The following is a 16,929-nucleotide window of genomic DNA, read 5'->3' as shown; positions in this document are numbered from 1 at the left end:
ACATCTATTTTTTTCCAAAAAATGAGCACTTCCATAGATAATATTCTTATCATCTGTGATCACAGTCATCTGCAAATATATTTTATACAAGTAGTGAGATCTGAAAAAAATTAGGCAAGACTCTCTTTCAAGCTTTTGCCTGCTTTTTTATCTTTGCCTTTATCTTACTCTTTCGCAATATACTCTAGAGAAAAGAAAAACATTTTAGTCCTACTTTCTTATTTTAAAAAAAGAGGTTTACATGAATAAATTGTTAATTTATATGTGTATTTTTCTCTTCCTGTCAAAAACTTTTGAATCTGGCCACCCTCCAATCATCTCTAATCTGCTTTGATTTAACAACACGGGACAAAGGCTACATTTCAGTGCAGCTGTCACAATTCCAACAGTTTTAAGTTTACAGCAATATTCAAACCAGCAACATGTTTTGATCCCCTCCTCTACAGAATGTTTTTACTTTTCTCCTCATTAGGCTCTTTCATCTTACAGTACTGGCACATGTCTCCAAATAAGGTCAAATAGCAAACTATTCAGCTTTGCCCAGCTAAGAACAAAAGCCAAACTAAACACCTGCTAATAAGAGAACTGCTTTATGCTGAAGTCACAGTGCTCAACGAACACAGTTCTACAGAAGCTTTGCATGAAGCCTCCTCTAGTTTGCAGCAAGTATAGACTTGATGCATCCATCTAAAGTTAGACTTGCTCATGGAGCATGATTCACTGACTCACAGGTTTCAACAAATAGTTTATTTTTAATTGGAAAGGCTGTTATCAGCTGGCTACAAATTTGCAAGCAGCTGATTTTAACACACACACTCTACAAACTTTCCAGTAGAAAACCTCAAATAAGAAATTTAGGCCCACTGAAAGAAGGTAACAGAAAAACATCCTGTAAAAAATTAAGAAACCCTTTGTCAGCTCTAACATGGCATCCAATGGACTAGTGAGGCAGAGATCGATAAACAAAGCTAACGGGTCACTTAGAGAGTATTACAACATGGAAAATGGTTTCTTTCCTGTCTCTTCCAGAACTGCAGAGAAGTGCAAGCACTCATGGGTGAAACCTGCACATTTGGTCCCCAAATTGTAAGGTTATCAGCAGTTGTGCTGCTTTTGGAACATCTGAGTATTTCATACCATTACGTATTACAGATGCACTGTGCTCTTCACAGAAGTAACTTCACACTCCCCTATGATAATTGGCATCTTTTCAAATACAAAAGTTAGGGTGAGACTACCATAGAAGTTTCCCAATCCTATCCTGCATTTTTGACTTCTAAAACCTTGCTGCTACTACTGCCCTTTTTAGTCTAAGGTAGGGAAAATGACTGGACCTGCAATAAGAGAAAAAAAAGGTGGCTTGCTAGTTTGCTCTCAAACTTGCAAAAAGTCCATTTCAAAAACATTTACAAGAATGAGATATTCACTGAATCACTTGCCTTAGTCTGAATAACAAATGTGGTTTTCATGTAAACAGTGCTGTCACCAAAACAATGACAACCATCACACATCTGCCAGCATTTGTCACAAAACTGAATAAAACAGACCAAGTGTCCTTAGAAAGGGCTGTGATAACTGATGGTTTGATGCCCTAAGAAAATGAGTTATCTGCATTGCAAATCCATTTCACAAAGGTGACCTGGTCAATCCCCATATGGAGAGAAGAAGCAGTATCAGCCTTTAAATTATCTTCTGTTTCAGGAACAAAGTGGCAAAGTCACACACACTAGATGGAGCCACTTGCCTCTTCCAGCCACAAAAGCAGCCAGAAAACTGGCCCTAAAGGGACATAAAGCAGGTATGAAGAAAAAAGGACAGTCTCAAATAAAACCAAGTACTTATGACAAATTGCTTACCTAGCTGGACAAGATACTGAATAGTTAAAAGTATCATATTCTCCACACTTAGCAGCTGACTGCTGGACAAACCCAAGAGATCCAAATCCTTGTTTTCCAGCTGTGGAATCTTGTAGCAGTTCACCAGCAAGGGACTTACAACAATATCACCAACATTTCCATAGAAATAAGGTAAAGTGCCATAGCCTATGATAAAAGAAACAACCCCCCCCCCGCCCAGAAATTAATAAAATTTGCCATTACATGAAATCTTGCACAATAATGCAGTTCCAAACATCTTCTTAAAGCTGTCTGGCAAAATACATTGCATCAATGACTGTTCTTGGCATTATAATAGCTTAAAAGAATAATTATAGTCCAGGGATCCTCTGCTGTGTTTTACAAGTGATCACATTTGCAAGAACAAACATTAACTGCATGATATCCAGCGGGGTAATAACTATTGTTATAGAAATACAGATGAGAATATTATCTGTTTGGGTCTTACCCTGACCTTTAAATACAGATTCTCCATAATATAGTGTACAAAGAAGAACAACCAATGAAAGAAAAGGTACATTGATCTTAACATTATAAAAGTAGCATAAGTCACATTAGCATTGATTCAGCCAGTGTGGTATTGCTGTGATTGATTTCACTTTTTTGCCACCTTCCCATTCTGTTTTCATAAACAGGTAAAATAAACACTGACAACTAAAATGCTGCTCTGTAAGGTAAAGCACATGAGCCCAGGCTAACTCCTCTCTTCCTTCAGAATGTTTTTCATTTCAAAAGAAGCATTTCCACAGAGATTTTGCCAAATCCATCCTTTTGGGTACATCTGGTTCTGTGCTATTAATAGGACACTGTTCCTCAGGGCCACTAACGTTTAGCCTAACTCAGGACTTAATGGCAGCTCTCCAAGAGCCTAAGGGCTGCATTCAATTTGCACTTAAGCTGATGGCTGTAGGCACCCTCATCTTTAATAAGGAAGTGTTTCTCTGAAAACCATTAGAGCACCACGCTAGAGCTTTATAATCGGCTTCCAGAAAACAACGCTAAGCAAAACAAACCAGAAGCGTAACCCTATCCTTGACAGATTTACTGGTGTGGATGGCCCTGTTAATTCTCCAGGAGCTGTGTGTATTAAAATTATCTGTGCAAGTGAGGACTTGGAGAACTTCTCCATTCCTTCTCCTAAATTATTTCACAGACTGTATTGACAGGCATGTTTTGTTGACACTGAAGCTACTTTATATGACCATCTATGGGACCTAAAAGAAATTTAGAGTGAAAAATAAAAATTACTCATCATAATTTTGGCAGCACTAGCTGACCCATCTTTTTTAATGTATTATGCCCAAATAGCTCAGGTTGAAAGGCATATTCACATTTAAAGTCATGCTCTTAAAGCAATGTCTTTCTAAGGGTTAACGAAGTCCTTTCTACAGCTAAAGGATTTTAAAAGCCTGAAGCCTGATCTATTATCTCAATTGCTTACAAGAACTATGGACTATAAATGACAAAAAGTTAGCATGATTTACTGCTGTTTAGTCAGTGCAAATCAATTTTCTGGTTCTCATGTAGAATTCTGGGGCTTCAAGATCTGAACTATAAATGCTGCAGGAAATATTTGCTTGGTTTATAAGTTGTTTATACCGGAAAGCTATTTTCATTACTTGGAAATAGTTCACTTCTTGGGTTTTTCAAAATTCTTACTTGTATAAAACTTAGGTTTGGCCAGCGGTTCTGCATAAATTTGACCTAGTGGTGACCTGTTTGCAAATCAGGTTCTCCAGAAATCGCCTGACTCTCAGTTTTACATATTGAGCAACTAAAGGAAACTATCTGTGACAAACCATTCATATTGTACTGAATGCCAGAACCAACAAAAAGAAATAAACCCCGCTTTATCCTGGGGAGTGTGTATTAGTACAAAATGCAGCATTTAATTCCCCAGTGTAAGACTTACCTATCAGAATCACTGGTCTGACTCCTGAGTTATTCAGCAGGTTTTCAGGAACTATTACAGTCTCCCCTACTGGGATGGGTTGAGGGTGTAAAATTCCAGTTAACATGGATTGAGGAACTGGGACTGACAAAAGAGGCTCTATAAAATAAAGAGAGACTTCCATTACTAAAAGGCTCATACTGTGATTTGGCCTTATGAACAAATAAGAAAAAAATTACTGCAAATCACTAACTGTAATAAAATTCAAAAGGTCTCTGCATTTCCTGCTATAGTTTTAAGTCATTTAAATGAAGAGGCTATATCCTCCCGTAGCCCCATCCCTAAAATAAAACTTTTTCTGACCACTGTATTGTTGGTGAGAATGAGAGAGCAAAACACAGGTTTGAATATGCATCTTTAAACAAAGCCAAGTACTAAGCCAAAAGGCCACCCCCCAATACTGCCTCTCAATACAAGGGAAGAAACTGCTTCAAATTCTGACCTAGAATATGTGTAGATAAGAAAAATAAAAGCAAGCCAAAATCTCAAAGCTGCCCTTAGTTGCTACAAGGATAAAAATCAGGCTTTACTCATGAAAGAGCAACAGCAGCTTTCATAAGTAAAGGAAACCAAGTGCAAGAATTTTGTGACCTGTAATCAGGTTTCAGAGTAAGGCCTGCTTCACAAGTTTCTTAGGCTTCATGTGGTGGTTTGCAACAACTTTTTCAAACCATGGCATCAACAGAAAAACATCAAGGTCAGGATGAATGAATGCATACATTTTACCAGGGGAAACTGTTTAACCAACAGAAAAAAATACTACTAAAGTCTCAGAAAAGCAGGCCTGCACTACCATGTAATCCTTCCTCTTATTATGAATATATCTGAAAATAATTCCAAAATATCTTAAAACCTAGTCTTCAAGAGCAGAGTTAAAAACGCATTGTGCATATTGATGAATGGCTTTTTTCATTTTCCTTGGATGCTTATTCTCTCACTCTATAGAGAGAAAAATAAATAACTCATTATTCCCCTTCAGAAAATATGCTAAATCTCACAACTGAAAAGTACTCAAATAGTGAACAGTTTTATTAACAGTTATGAATAAAGAGTTATCTATATGGATATCAATGAGTACTTGTAATTAATTCTATTTCATGTCATGATATTAAATTCCTACAGCTTTTCCACGCACAACTAACATTTGGCCTCACTTTCTGCTTTTAACTAAAGATCACCTAGTGAATCAGTATCAGTGTCCTTTGTTAGGCCAAAATTATATAAAGCTGGTTTTCCCATGCAGAAACAGAGTGTACAGGTTCTGTAGCATCCCACACCAGACTGAGACACAACAGTCAAGGTGAAGGCTAACGAAAAATCCTTGAAATATATTCATATATCCATACACCTGCACAATTTCAGAACAACTGAGTTACAGTTGGGGGAACCATGGATTTCTTTTAGCTTTATATTTTTAATAATACTATTTGCCACTTCCTTTCCGCTCTCTCCACCAGCAGTTTTACTTCCCCTGTGTTGCAGCTTAGATTACAACAACCAGGACCAAGCAATCGTATGTGCTTTTTTGAGGGCATGGTGTGCTTAAGTATTCCATGGTGTGCTTGAATACTTTGACAAAATCAGTTATGTTTGCTGTGGAATATGTGACAGGTGCAGCACAGGGCTGCTGGGCTGGCTGAGTTCATGTTTTAACAAATGAAATCTTGGTGTCATTCAAGTTGTACCTGTTCTTGTCGAAGGCCGGATTGTAGGAACAGGTACTGCTAAACCAGGAGGTGGGACTGGGGACCCAGGAGACCATCCTCGGTGACGTTTCTTTGGTGGTCCAGAACTGGACATAGATGCTGGAAGGAAAGCAAAAACTAATTCCAAACTCTGTCTTCCCAAATGACCAAATTCCAGCCCACACTCCGTTTCACACCAGTGTTGAGCAGGTATCACATCGCAGAGCACCAGAGGCTCATACCTAGATTTACATAAAACCAGATTATGATGTGAAAAACATTGTTACCCGTGTTAAAATGTCCAGAATTATCATTAATGGTCATGCCAAAAAGCAAATGGATCTGTGAAAACTGAACTGTAGGAACAGCTACCATCAGAAGAACAAAATCACAAATTTCAAGCTCACCATGTCCAGAATTATCATTAATGGTCATGCCAAAAAGCAAATGGATCTGCAAAAAGTGAACTGTAGGAACAGCTACCATCGGAAGAAGAACAAAATCATAAATTTCAAGCTCACCATCCAATGCAGCTTAGAATAAAAAAACAGAGAGGTTTTCTTTACCTTGATCTCCAGCTGCACAGCCAGGACTTGGGGATGTCGAGTGAGGCATTGGCCGAGAGACTGTAGTACTCAATGCATTATTTCTTCCTCCATTAGCGTTTCCATTAGCAACATCCGTGGCACGCAGTGAAAGAGGAGCTGAGTATAATAAAATACAGAGTGTGTGGCTTGAGACAATCTTGAAAACAAACAAATAAAATAATACAGCCACACACTGATGCAAAAGAACAGGGCAAGATGCGTGATTGAAAAAAAAACACACTCCAGGGAAAGCATGAAATGTACTTGGCAGAGAAACACTCAGATTGCAAAATCCAAGCCTTGAAAAGGGGTGTCCAGATTTCAAGGTGAGAAGAGATAGATGGAAGAAAAAATGCAAAGAAAGGCCCACCAAAATACAATAAAAAACTACGCACACACAAAATTATTGCCAAGTTTGTGAGGTATTTTCTTACACAGTGAAATTCTTTTTAAATATACATCTTTAATTCAGTTTGTAAAGATTTCTAAGCTACTTGGGTGCATCTACATAATTTTCCCCCAATCACCCACATGCCATGCACAGTAATTCACTACAGGGCTCTCATCTAAAGCCTCAGCAAAGGACACTGGGCAGGGGAAGACAGGGCAGTTGGCTGCCAAGTGTACATGGCCTAAGCATTACTGAAGCAAACCATGTTTGATTTTGCTACCTCTGCCTAAGGTGATTCTCCAGTCCCAGCAAGCCTGACACTCCAGCAGGACCTGCTATATCCAGGCCACAAAATTAAACTACAACAACAGATGATCACCAGAAATTATCATCACTCATCTGAGCTCATTCTCGTTCTTTTTCAGAACATTTTTTGCAGAAGAAAGAAAATGGCATAAACTGCCAACATGGAGACCGGTGGAAACTCCAGTTGCTTGCTGATATTGGCCAGCTTCACAAGGATTTAGCTCCCAAGAACATATTCCAGGAGCAACACCAGGATATGGTGCAGCAGCTTGCTGATGGCAGCTGCAACTGGAAGTGTTACAGATGTGGGTATGTAGCTTGAAACAATGCAACTCCCCAGCTGCAGACATCCAAACAAATTCTGGCACAATTGTCAATTACAAAATCTGAATAACCTCACTTGCCCATTGTAAACTCCCCATTTCTACTCTGAGTCAAGAATTTTGTATGGGCAGATATGATGGACATGGGTCAGTTACAAAAGTGATTAAAAAGCTGGGAAGAAATTTCAGTGCAAAATAAAATCACACAAGTATGGAGGGGGGGAAAGGTATTTTGCACAAAGAACTGTTAATGATTTATTAGATATAACATAATTGTATTATGTATCATAACAGTATCTATAGTATTAAATAGCAGATGTAATACATTATGTATAAAGTGTAATGCTCACGTGCATATATAAACCAAATAAATGGATATATTTTCTTATTCAAACATACTGTCCTGCAATAAGTGTGATGATTTCTTTTTTTTATTGCTTAAAGACTAACCTAAAGCTAAAGTAAAACACAATCAGATTATCCCAGAATGTCAGTGTAGGACTTAGATGCCACAGTTGAGGGTTACAATTCATTAAACAGACAACAGAGAAATAAGCAATTAAAACAGCAGATATATTAAAACTCCTTAAAATGAGACTAAATGCCACCAAATGTGTGTTGAGGAACAATAATTGTTAGAAATGCAGAACTGCACACAACTCTCAATAACTGAGGCAGGAATCAGTGTGATATCAAGAGGTGACATTTATGCTCTCTTACAGTTGGGAAGTGCAGAGAGCACTCCTACCAGGATGTTAAATCTGAAAGTCAAGGCATGGCTGAAGCTTGGGGACAGTATTAACTGCAAAAATTTCTGTGCCAAAGACTATGACATATTCTGTGCAAGAATATGACAGTTCTGGAGAATGATAGTGAATGCTTCCCTTTCCCTTTTCCACCAAAACAAAAAAAAACACCCTCTTTTCTTGGCTGTTAAGCTGATGATTCCCTTGGCTCCCAGGTGTTTTGGAAAGCAAAGCCATACCTGCAGCAAATGCCTTTCCCACGAGCTGTACTGACAGAGCCAGAGGTTTCACAATGTTCTTGTTCCGGGATGGGTCCTGTGTTCCACTTAAGTTAACAGCAGCAGAAGATGATTTTGCTGGACTGAACACTGAAGAATCTGAGAATAGAAGTAGTTTAATTAATTATTAAAATTTACATATATAAATCTATATAATTTTTATTACATACACTTATCAAAAGTCATCTCTGCATAAATTGCAAACAATTTTTTTACACTCCTAAGAAATTACCATATATCTTTCAGGAGTTTTAGCAATCATTTAACTGGACATTTCTGTAGAATCTTATAATCCACTGAACCCATGACTGATCTCCTCCACAGTATTTTGCACTCACACACACTCAAAAAATATTTTAACTGTAGAAAGGGTTATCTCATTGCTCCTCAAAATAGTCTCATGGGGTAGGCAAGTAAATGCAGTTATCTCATGGTTCACAAGAGGAAGCTAAGACCAAGAGCTTATGGAACTTGCAGCCAGCAAGCATAGGGAATAAGCACTAGAATAAGTTACCTACAACAGGTTGTGGAGTCTCCATCACCTGAGATTTTCAACAACAAGCTACAGAATCTCTGTCAGACACAGCTAAGCTTCACTAAGGGCAGAAAAAAACAAACCCAAAAACACAGCCTCCTTACAGCAGTACTGTCTATAAAACTATAAAAAGCGTATGCCCATTTATAAATCTGGGTAAAAAATTAAAAATGTTTGACCCAAACTCTTTGCATGAACTAAAACTTATAAATCTTTCTATTTTATAGAAGGATAAACTGAAGAACAAACAAGTTTTGATATTTGCCCAGTATAAAACTGATTCCAAACCTCTCAGAATGTAAGTCCCTTTAACATTAGGCATTTCATAGTTGCAATTTACTTCAAGAAAAAATTGGCATTGGGATGCTGATACTCTGACAAACCCAAATTCTTATAACCAGAGTGAAAGAATATTAACTGGCAGTCCAGCAAGTAGTTTGCAACAAGCAGGCAAAGGAGGCTAAGTTCACCTACAGATGTCCTAGTAAAACAACCAGCTAAAGAAAACAGAAGACAAAGACCAACTTGATCTGCCAAACACATTCACCCTCAGGCCACACACCATTTGGTGAAGGAGGGTGGGAGGAAGATCTTCTTTGCCAGACAGAGTAACTGACATGAAGAACAAACACAGAAGCCTCTGCTGCTGCTGCCCCACCAGAAAATCTTGTCCAGGTTCAGAGGAAATATGTTGAATGGGTTACAAAATAGACCACCAGGCCTGGGCCCTTGGAGGGAGACGCTGGTCTGCCATTAAATATGATGTAGCAAATATGTAGCATTAAAATTTCTTTAAAGTAAACTGTCCAGAAGCTTTGGGAATTTTTTTCCCCCATCTGTAGTTGTAATACATTTTCTTTAAATTTTATCTGTGAATGTGGATGTGGCTGGTGTACGTCTAAACACCACTCTGTTACATAAGCAGGACTCATAGTTATTAAAATACCAGTTATCAAAATTCTTCATCTTTCTCTTGTAAAGCCTTATTTCTAGTTGCTTAACACATGAATTGGATTTTCCCTTCCAGTGTCCGCCCAAAACCATATTTTTGATACTGTATGTCCATAAGAACCTACACGTATCTTACAGAACTCAGAGACTGAACTGCTCACCAGAAATATTTACACAACTTTTAAAGAAAACGGGAATATGAGTTGATGATGAGCTGAACACAATTTCAGAAAACAACCTGCTAATAAGTAGTACTGTTTTAAAACAACCTAGAAGCAAACTCCAGTAGAAAGAGCTATGCAGAACCTAGGAGAGAAAAAGCCAGAAAAGCCCTCCATCATAGATGACACGTCAGAATTTATGCCACTGAATAAAAGGTGCTCTCCCCCCTTCTCCCAGTCACAGGGGATTCATGTGTATGTATGTGGCATTATCTTCACTAGGAGATAACAGCAGAAGGAGATGAAAAGGTTTTGATGAGCATGACCTGGGAGTACAAACAGTGACACACAGAAACACCAAGCAGACTGAAAATGGCAGGGAGTGATAAGGAGAAAGCCATATATAAAAGGTGTATCTATTAACTTGGCAGATACAATAGAAGACAAATAGAAGACAAAGCTGTGTAAATATTAGAATTCTTGTTGCTCCAAATAAACAGGTTCTCATGCATCTGCACAGTTCTCATGCCTGGATCTGGAAGCCAAGGGATCATGCAATGAAATGCAGATATATTTTAACCCCACTGTCATTTAATTTTTCCCAAAGCCTAAAGCATTTAGCTTCCTCAACAGAGACAGGGGCAACCACCTGAGAGAAATACCTCTGAAAATACTAATCAGTGATTATAGTCTCATATGAGTGCTTGTGTTCAGCAGTTTATTGCTCCTTTTGACAAACTTTCTGGGTATAAAAGGTATTTTAACCACCTTGCTTTCTATCTGCATTTCATACTCCATTAAAGAAACGTGGTTTTGGACATTCATATCAATTAATAACAATTAACAGGACATGTTCTCTTGTTTTTAATTTTTCAAGAAATAGCACAAACAGACACAAAAACATACAACAGCATAGATGAAGCTGCAGTAAAGCAATGAGGAAGAAAGCTCAAAAAAAAAGGACTTTGTCTACTTGCAATAAATAAAAAGATACATGATATTAAGGTGCTGCTTCTTTGTCAGTCAATGTCTATTTGATTTTTATATTTTCTCCTGATTTAAGGATATCATTAATAGCTTTCTAGAATAGTTGTGAGAGACCTGTTAGCTCACATAACAAAAATCCACTGGATGCATATGGGGAAATTGCAATTCTAAGTACACCTCTGCATGCAATAAAATTTAAATAAATAAGGAAATTAGCAAGTAAACAAAATAACATCTGGTCCCCTCTCCCTAAAAGGAGATTATTCTCCCTTTCCAGACAAATAGCCTAGTTTATATACTAAGCAAACACTTCCCTACAAACATGTAACTGAAGTTTTTTGAGATGCACAAAAAAAATTAACGAAACAAAGAGGTTTCAACAAAGAGGTACAGAATCAAATAAATTAATCAAAAGACTGTTTAATACTTTTACATCAATTGTTGTTTTGAGACTTAATCTAACCTTCAGCCTCACCTGGGTCTTAATCTTTGCCAAAACAAATTTTGCAAGGCACCCTCTCCAGTGTAATCTATACATGGCTCAAGGTAAATACACAGTTGTTTACAGCATCCCTGACCCACCAGTGTCTGAGGTAACTTACCACCCCCAATGGTTATCTTTACAGCACTTTCAGCTCCTACCTGTCTGAGTGAACCCTGATTTGTATCCATTAGCTGATCCACCCTCTGGGGTCGTGGACGGTGATACCGAAGGATTTGGTTTAGCAGGGAGGCTAGCAGCAGATGATTGCCTGCTTCTACATTCTGCAAATGAAGCAGCTACAGTACATATTAACAAGGCCTCCTTCCAGCAGCAAAGTCCAGCAACGCGGCGGCGAAAGGTGACAAAATGTTAAGAGCATACACAGAGCACGTACAACAAACAGCAGCAAATGGCAGCATTCAACGAAAATACGGATTCACAGTTTTGTCAACTTTGTCTTCTAATTAAGAAAACCTCCCTGCGGGCCACTCAGGGGGCCAGGCAAATACAGACCAGATGCTGCAAACTGGCAAGAGCCCTCAGATCACAGCTTCCAAGAGATTTGAAGGTATTGGACATGTCCCAGAAAACATTCAGCGACTTCTGTGGCACAACCTGTATACAAACCATCATATGTTGCCCTTTAAAAGGAGAAATTGTGCTGAAACCCAGATTTTTAATATGCTTCCACAAACCTTCAGGGAGATCTCAGCGCTGTTAGTATTTGTCTGGATGAAAACTGAGTTGAGGGAGGAGAAAGTCACCTTGAAAATCACATATTAATCCATTTTTAAAACCGAGATCTAATCAGGATTTGTTTTAAGAGAAGGGTTTAAGTGTTTAAAAGCATTCTTTTTCTAATTAGATCTATAATGTAAGTGAAGAGTGAAAGGTTACCAGATGGATCGCAACAATGTGGAGATAAGACCTATCAAAGTAATGCCCATGAGGTTGACTTTTGGTTGATTTTCTGAACTTTCATGGGTGCCTAGAACACTTGCAATTAGCATATAACCAAAATTGGAACGTCTATCTGCTTCTTCCACATGTGAATTACTCCAAACTGCATATACCAGGACACACACCAACTCCAACTGCATGAGCATCAGGGAGGGGTTTTAGAAAAAATATTCCAGAAGTAAAATAAGGCTTCCTTTGTCTTTATTTGGAATTTCACTACTAAATTAAATATTTGTGTAATTTTTGTGAAAAAATGCTATTGAAAAGCCACATGCACTCTAAAACAGTAGTTAATTATCCTTGTAACAGAAAAAAAGCAGCTGAAGCCAGGATCCTTTTGAACTACTAACTGATACAAACTATAATCACTCATACAGCTTGGTGATAACCACCTCTTTCTGGTGTCATGCTGCTATTCACATGAGGATGTGACTCCTCAGATGTCTGTCAGTTCTCCTGCAGAGCTTCCCCTCTCCTCACATCAACTTTTTGGAACAACAGGGACCAGATCAAATTGTGACTTCAGTCAGTGAGACCACAGATGAAAAGGTCAGGTAGTCTGCACATAAACCAGCTTGGTAGACAGTGGGTGGGTAAACTACTCTTTCCTTGAGTCCTTGCATGGTTCTAACTCCAAAACCCTGCCCCAAAATCCTCCAGTAAGAGACCCCATGGCTATCTTGCCTTGGGGGGTCACAAATGCAACCTCCTGTAGCACATAATATCACCCAGGCTGCTCTGGTAGAGGGTAAGACCAAGTTTAAAACACTGGAAATGGCAGGAGCATCCAAGTCTTTTCTTTCCCTGAGATCAATGCCCTGAGCTTTCCTAATCTTACAGCACGCTAGCTATCTTCAGGCATGAGACAGATTGGATTGCACCTGCAAAGATGGATATCAGTGGGAAACCAATGTTGCAGCCCTGGCTGTGAGTCACCTTGCTTCAGGCACACAAAAGAATCATCAGACTGAGTAGCCTCTTCTACCAAGATGACTGCTCACTCTAAGATGGGAAGATCTAGGGCTGCCACCAAAAGTATGGCAAGATGAAAGAAGAGGGTTCACAATCACAGGGTTATTATTAAGACTTTAACTTCAGTGGCAAAATCCAAATCTCAGTGAAATCAGTGAGAATTCTCCCTTCAAGCAATTACTTTTGAATGCATACATTTTCAACAGCAACTTTCCATTTTTCATTCAACATCACCCCTAACAGCATAAACCACAAAAATTGAATGGGCACCTTTATTACCTTTCCAGCAAATAAGGGGTCCCTTTGACAGTACACCTTGGGAGCTTCTTACTAGGTAGTACTTTAAGTGCTTCTGCTTCTTTGGCTGAGTGGTTAATTTCAGGTTGATATGATTGGAAAACTCTGTGAAGTACCGAAATCCTCTTTCTCCACAGCCTATACAATTCCCAGAAAATCCTGGAAGAACAAAGCAGAAGACACACAAACAAATTAAATGTCTTTTACTGTCAGCTAGGAATAAGGCCATCTAAACCTACTTTCACATTCAGTTCCAGGGGACTGGAGGCCTCCAGCCAGCCAGCTTCTGTGGACACAGTACATGTGTGTCAGTCTTAGCTCTTCTGAAACTGCTACATCTCTTTGGGGCGTACTGACTCATGCCAAAATCCTACCACCAGTTTTCCACTCTACACAGCGCAGAGAAGAATAACTACTTGACAGGGGGAGAACTATGTTGCCACACTAGGAAATTTCCATGAGGTAAAAAAAAAAGGTTGTTTTTTCTCTATTAAAAAACCATGGGTTCCAAACTGCAGACATCTCTCTCAAAACAGTGGCTAATCCACCAGAGCAATTTCATATAACTAAAATTACCATCAAATAAATTTTCCTTGAGGCTTCTTACACAAAATACTTTCCAAGTAAGCTGAACCTTACATTTTATTACAGTCTTGAAAGCAATCACTTGACATCAAGATTTGCATGGCCAAAGTTAGGAGTGCTTCAAAATAGTTTAAAAAACCTACAGCTTCTCAGGAAAGTAACCATTTTAAGGACAAAGACTGTTTTTATTCCTAACGAGGTTTCACAGAAAGGGGTGAAATTTGAGTTGAGGTCTGAAGGATGTAATCCATCCTAAGAATTATGAGCAGCCTTGATTTCCAGTGCCATTCACAGCTATGTTAATGGGAATCTGGCATAACGATGACACCAGTGTAACATTTCATAGAACAAAGCACAGGGCATGTTCTGAAATGGGTCTGCCTTAAAATCTTTGTTGTTTGAATCAGCCCTCTATTATCTAATGCTGAACAATTAAGCCCCGTTGTCTTACTTATCATGCCACTTATCTCTGTACTGCTTTCAACCCTTAATGAAACAGATTTTCTATGCAATATCAATAATGATTTATAAAAGTGCTAGCAGATTAATACCTAGTGGAAATGCTTTATTTGTTTGTCTGGTTTCTTTCCATTTACTAGTAAGTTCAAGATCTGTAAGAGAATCAATTTTTTGTTCTTGCTACTATCGTTATTTTCCGCAATGACAAACAACTTGGAGGATGCTGGTTCCTGTCAGCCAAAATAACGGGTTTATGACAAAGATATTCAGTGTTTTTGACAAAACACCTTATACATAAAACTCTTAATAATTAGGCCATTGTCTTTAGCCTTACTGCACCTCATTATCAGCTTCGATGAGGATGCCAAGATGCAAAATTCTTCATCTGTTTTTCCTGGGACTGACTCATTCTTTCTTTACTCCCTTGCAGCCCACAGGATCTACTGATGCATCTCCACAGTTTTCAGAAAGAGTAACCAGGGTCTCTCAGAGCTACTGAGTCAGTTCTTTGCTCACAGGTGCCAGTGACAGAAGCCTGGAGGCACTTCAATACCTCAGCAATGCCAGAGGCGTGAGTCACCAGGCTCCTTAACAAATGAGACCAGAGATGATGGATGGATACAAAGCGGGGATGGGGGGGAGGCTTACCAACAAAGGCAAGCAGTACCACATTTAATCAGGTTTAAACACCATCTGCCTATCAGTTCTTATTGGTCAGCTCCTGACACTTCCCCTGCTTAGCAGAGGAGAAGCTCCTCTGAATCCCGAAGTGTACCCTGTTATCCCAAATCCCCAGTCACACCCAGTGAGGGCACATCACACTACAGCTCTGTCTAACTCAGGCCAGGGGCATTTCTGCCTAAGGCCCAAAGGTTTGCTGTGTATGGATTTATCAAATGGATTTAATGGAGAGGTAATGTTAAAGCACAGAAAAAAGCCGTTTCCAATAGTTACACAAAATATTGGTGGTCTATACCAGAATTTGAGCAATGAAGTTAAATCAGGGTATTTATCCCTTGTTGTAATTTCTTTCCTGTTGAAAGGTCTTTCTGAATATATTCTAGGCAGAGCAATGACTGGAGGGAGAAATGAGAGAGTAAATTCAAAACAGGCTAAAGGAGCCAAAATACATTAAATCACTTCTAATAGCTTGTTAAAATGTGTACCAGTTGTGACCCAGGCAGGAAATCTAGGTGCACATAGGCCTGTCTTCAATTACCAAAAGGCATTGTTGTACTAAAATTTTAAACTTCATAAATGTAACAGATTATGACATAATTGGAAAAGGTGGGGTGGGATGTCCCTATGTACTGGGTTTTGGGAAGCAAACTGCTCCCAGAACTTCTACTGAGAACAATGATCCTGGTGAAGCCAAGGGCAGAAAACATCCCCTAATCAAAATTTTAAAAAAAATTATATAGTTCATTTTCCATACTTGCATGATCATATTTCTCCTTAAATGAAAATGCTGTAAGCTCCAGCTGAGATAAGGAGTATATGGATAGCTCACATTTAGAATGCCAGGGCTGCAATTGACTTCTGCCCACACAGAAACCTAGGAGATTCAATTGTGATTAATTGTGGAATCAGGGACTTGTTTTAAAATGGGCTTTTAAGGCAGGTTCATCTACAGATTTGATTTAATGAAGTCAGTCCTCTCCTCAACATATTTCTAATAGAAGGTTATTAGCTGAAATGACATTAGATAATTTTCAACTGGCTTTTTTTTTTTCTCTGAATTATTATGGCACAAAGAAAAAAATACCTCTTACCTAAAAGTGCATTTTTTCCATGATCATCAGGCAAAAACCTCTTGTCAACAGCGCAGACTAGAATGTGCTCAGGAAGGTTGGGAGATTTGGCCCCTACTAACAGGAAGCCTGCTGGGATATCAATTTGCTCCATGCACAGAGATACTAACCGTAAATCCTTGCCCGCTTGACAAAAACCTACAAAACAAAGCAAAACAAATGATAACTCTTCAGAAGAATTCATTTAATTTTCTTTGTTTTATCAGTTGCAAAAGCAAATGGGCTTCACAACTTGATACTGTAACTGGAATTTGAATATATCCTTTTCAAGGGAAATAGAGGAAATTGAGATAGCATCTCATCACAACCACTTGCTGAGAGTTTCATTATTTTAAATATGCTGAACATATACAGGCACAAAAGAAATTTAAGTGTCCAAACATTAGACATCAAATGGCTCCGAAACCCAATTTTTCAAAAGCAATCAAAATAAGAGGATAAGCTTGTGATTTAATTACAGAAAACAGCTCTTAAAACATGCCAAAGGTTATTTTTTCTTTGCCAAACTTTAGTTTACAGTTTTTTCAAGAGAAACTATTTTGTCTTAGTTGCTTGTAGAAGGCTA

General features: G+C 38.6%; 1 protein-coding gene across 1 annotated transcript in view; it reads right to left on the bottom strand.

The window, feature by feature from the left end:
• The window catches only part of GREB1L (GREB1 like retinoic acid receptor coactivator), a 133,057-nt gene that overhangs the window by 36,792 nt on the left and 79,336 nt on the right, over nt 1-16,929 (bottom strand). Inside the window, exons 5-12 of the mRNA XM_041399414.1 lie at nt 16,326-16,502; nt 13,492-13,668; nt 11,439-11,561; nt 8,124-8,261; nt 6,098-6,235; nt 5,532-5,651; nt 3,808-3,945; nt 1,857-2,042 (exon numbers count right to left, since the gene is read on the bottom strand). Coding sequence (XP_041255348.1) covers nt 1,857-2,042; nt 3,808-3,945; nt 5,532-5,651; nt 6,098-6,235; nt 8,124-8,261; nt 11,439-11,561; nt 13,492-13,668; nt 16,326-16,502 — 1,197 coding nt within the window. The remainder of the gene's footprint in view (nt 1-1,856; nt 2,043-3,807; nt 3,946-5,531; nt 5,652-6,097; nt 6,236-8,123; nt 8,262-11,438; nt 11,562-13,491; nt 13,669-16,325; nt 16,503-16,929) is intronic.

The sequence above is a fragment of the Onychostruthus taczanowskii genome, unplaced genomic scaffold (genome assembly GCF_017590055.1).
Source record: "Onychostruthus taczanowskii isolate IOZ18803 unplaced genomic scaffold, ASM1759005v1 scaffold16, whole genome shotgun sequence".
NCBI lineage: Eukaryota > Metazoa > Chordata > Aves > Passeriformes > Passeridae > Onychostruthus > Onychostruthus taczanowskii.
The sequence above is the reverse complement of the archived record's forward strand: the minus strand, read 5'-3'. Positions and strand labels throughout refer to the sequence as shown.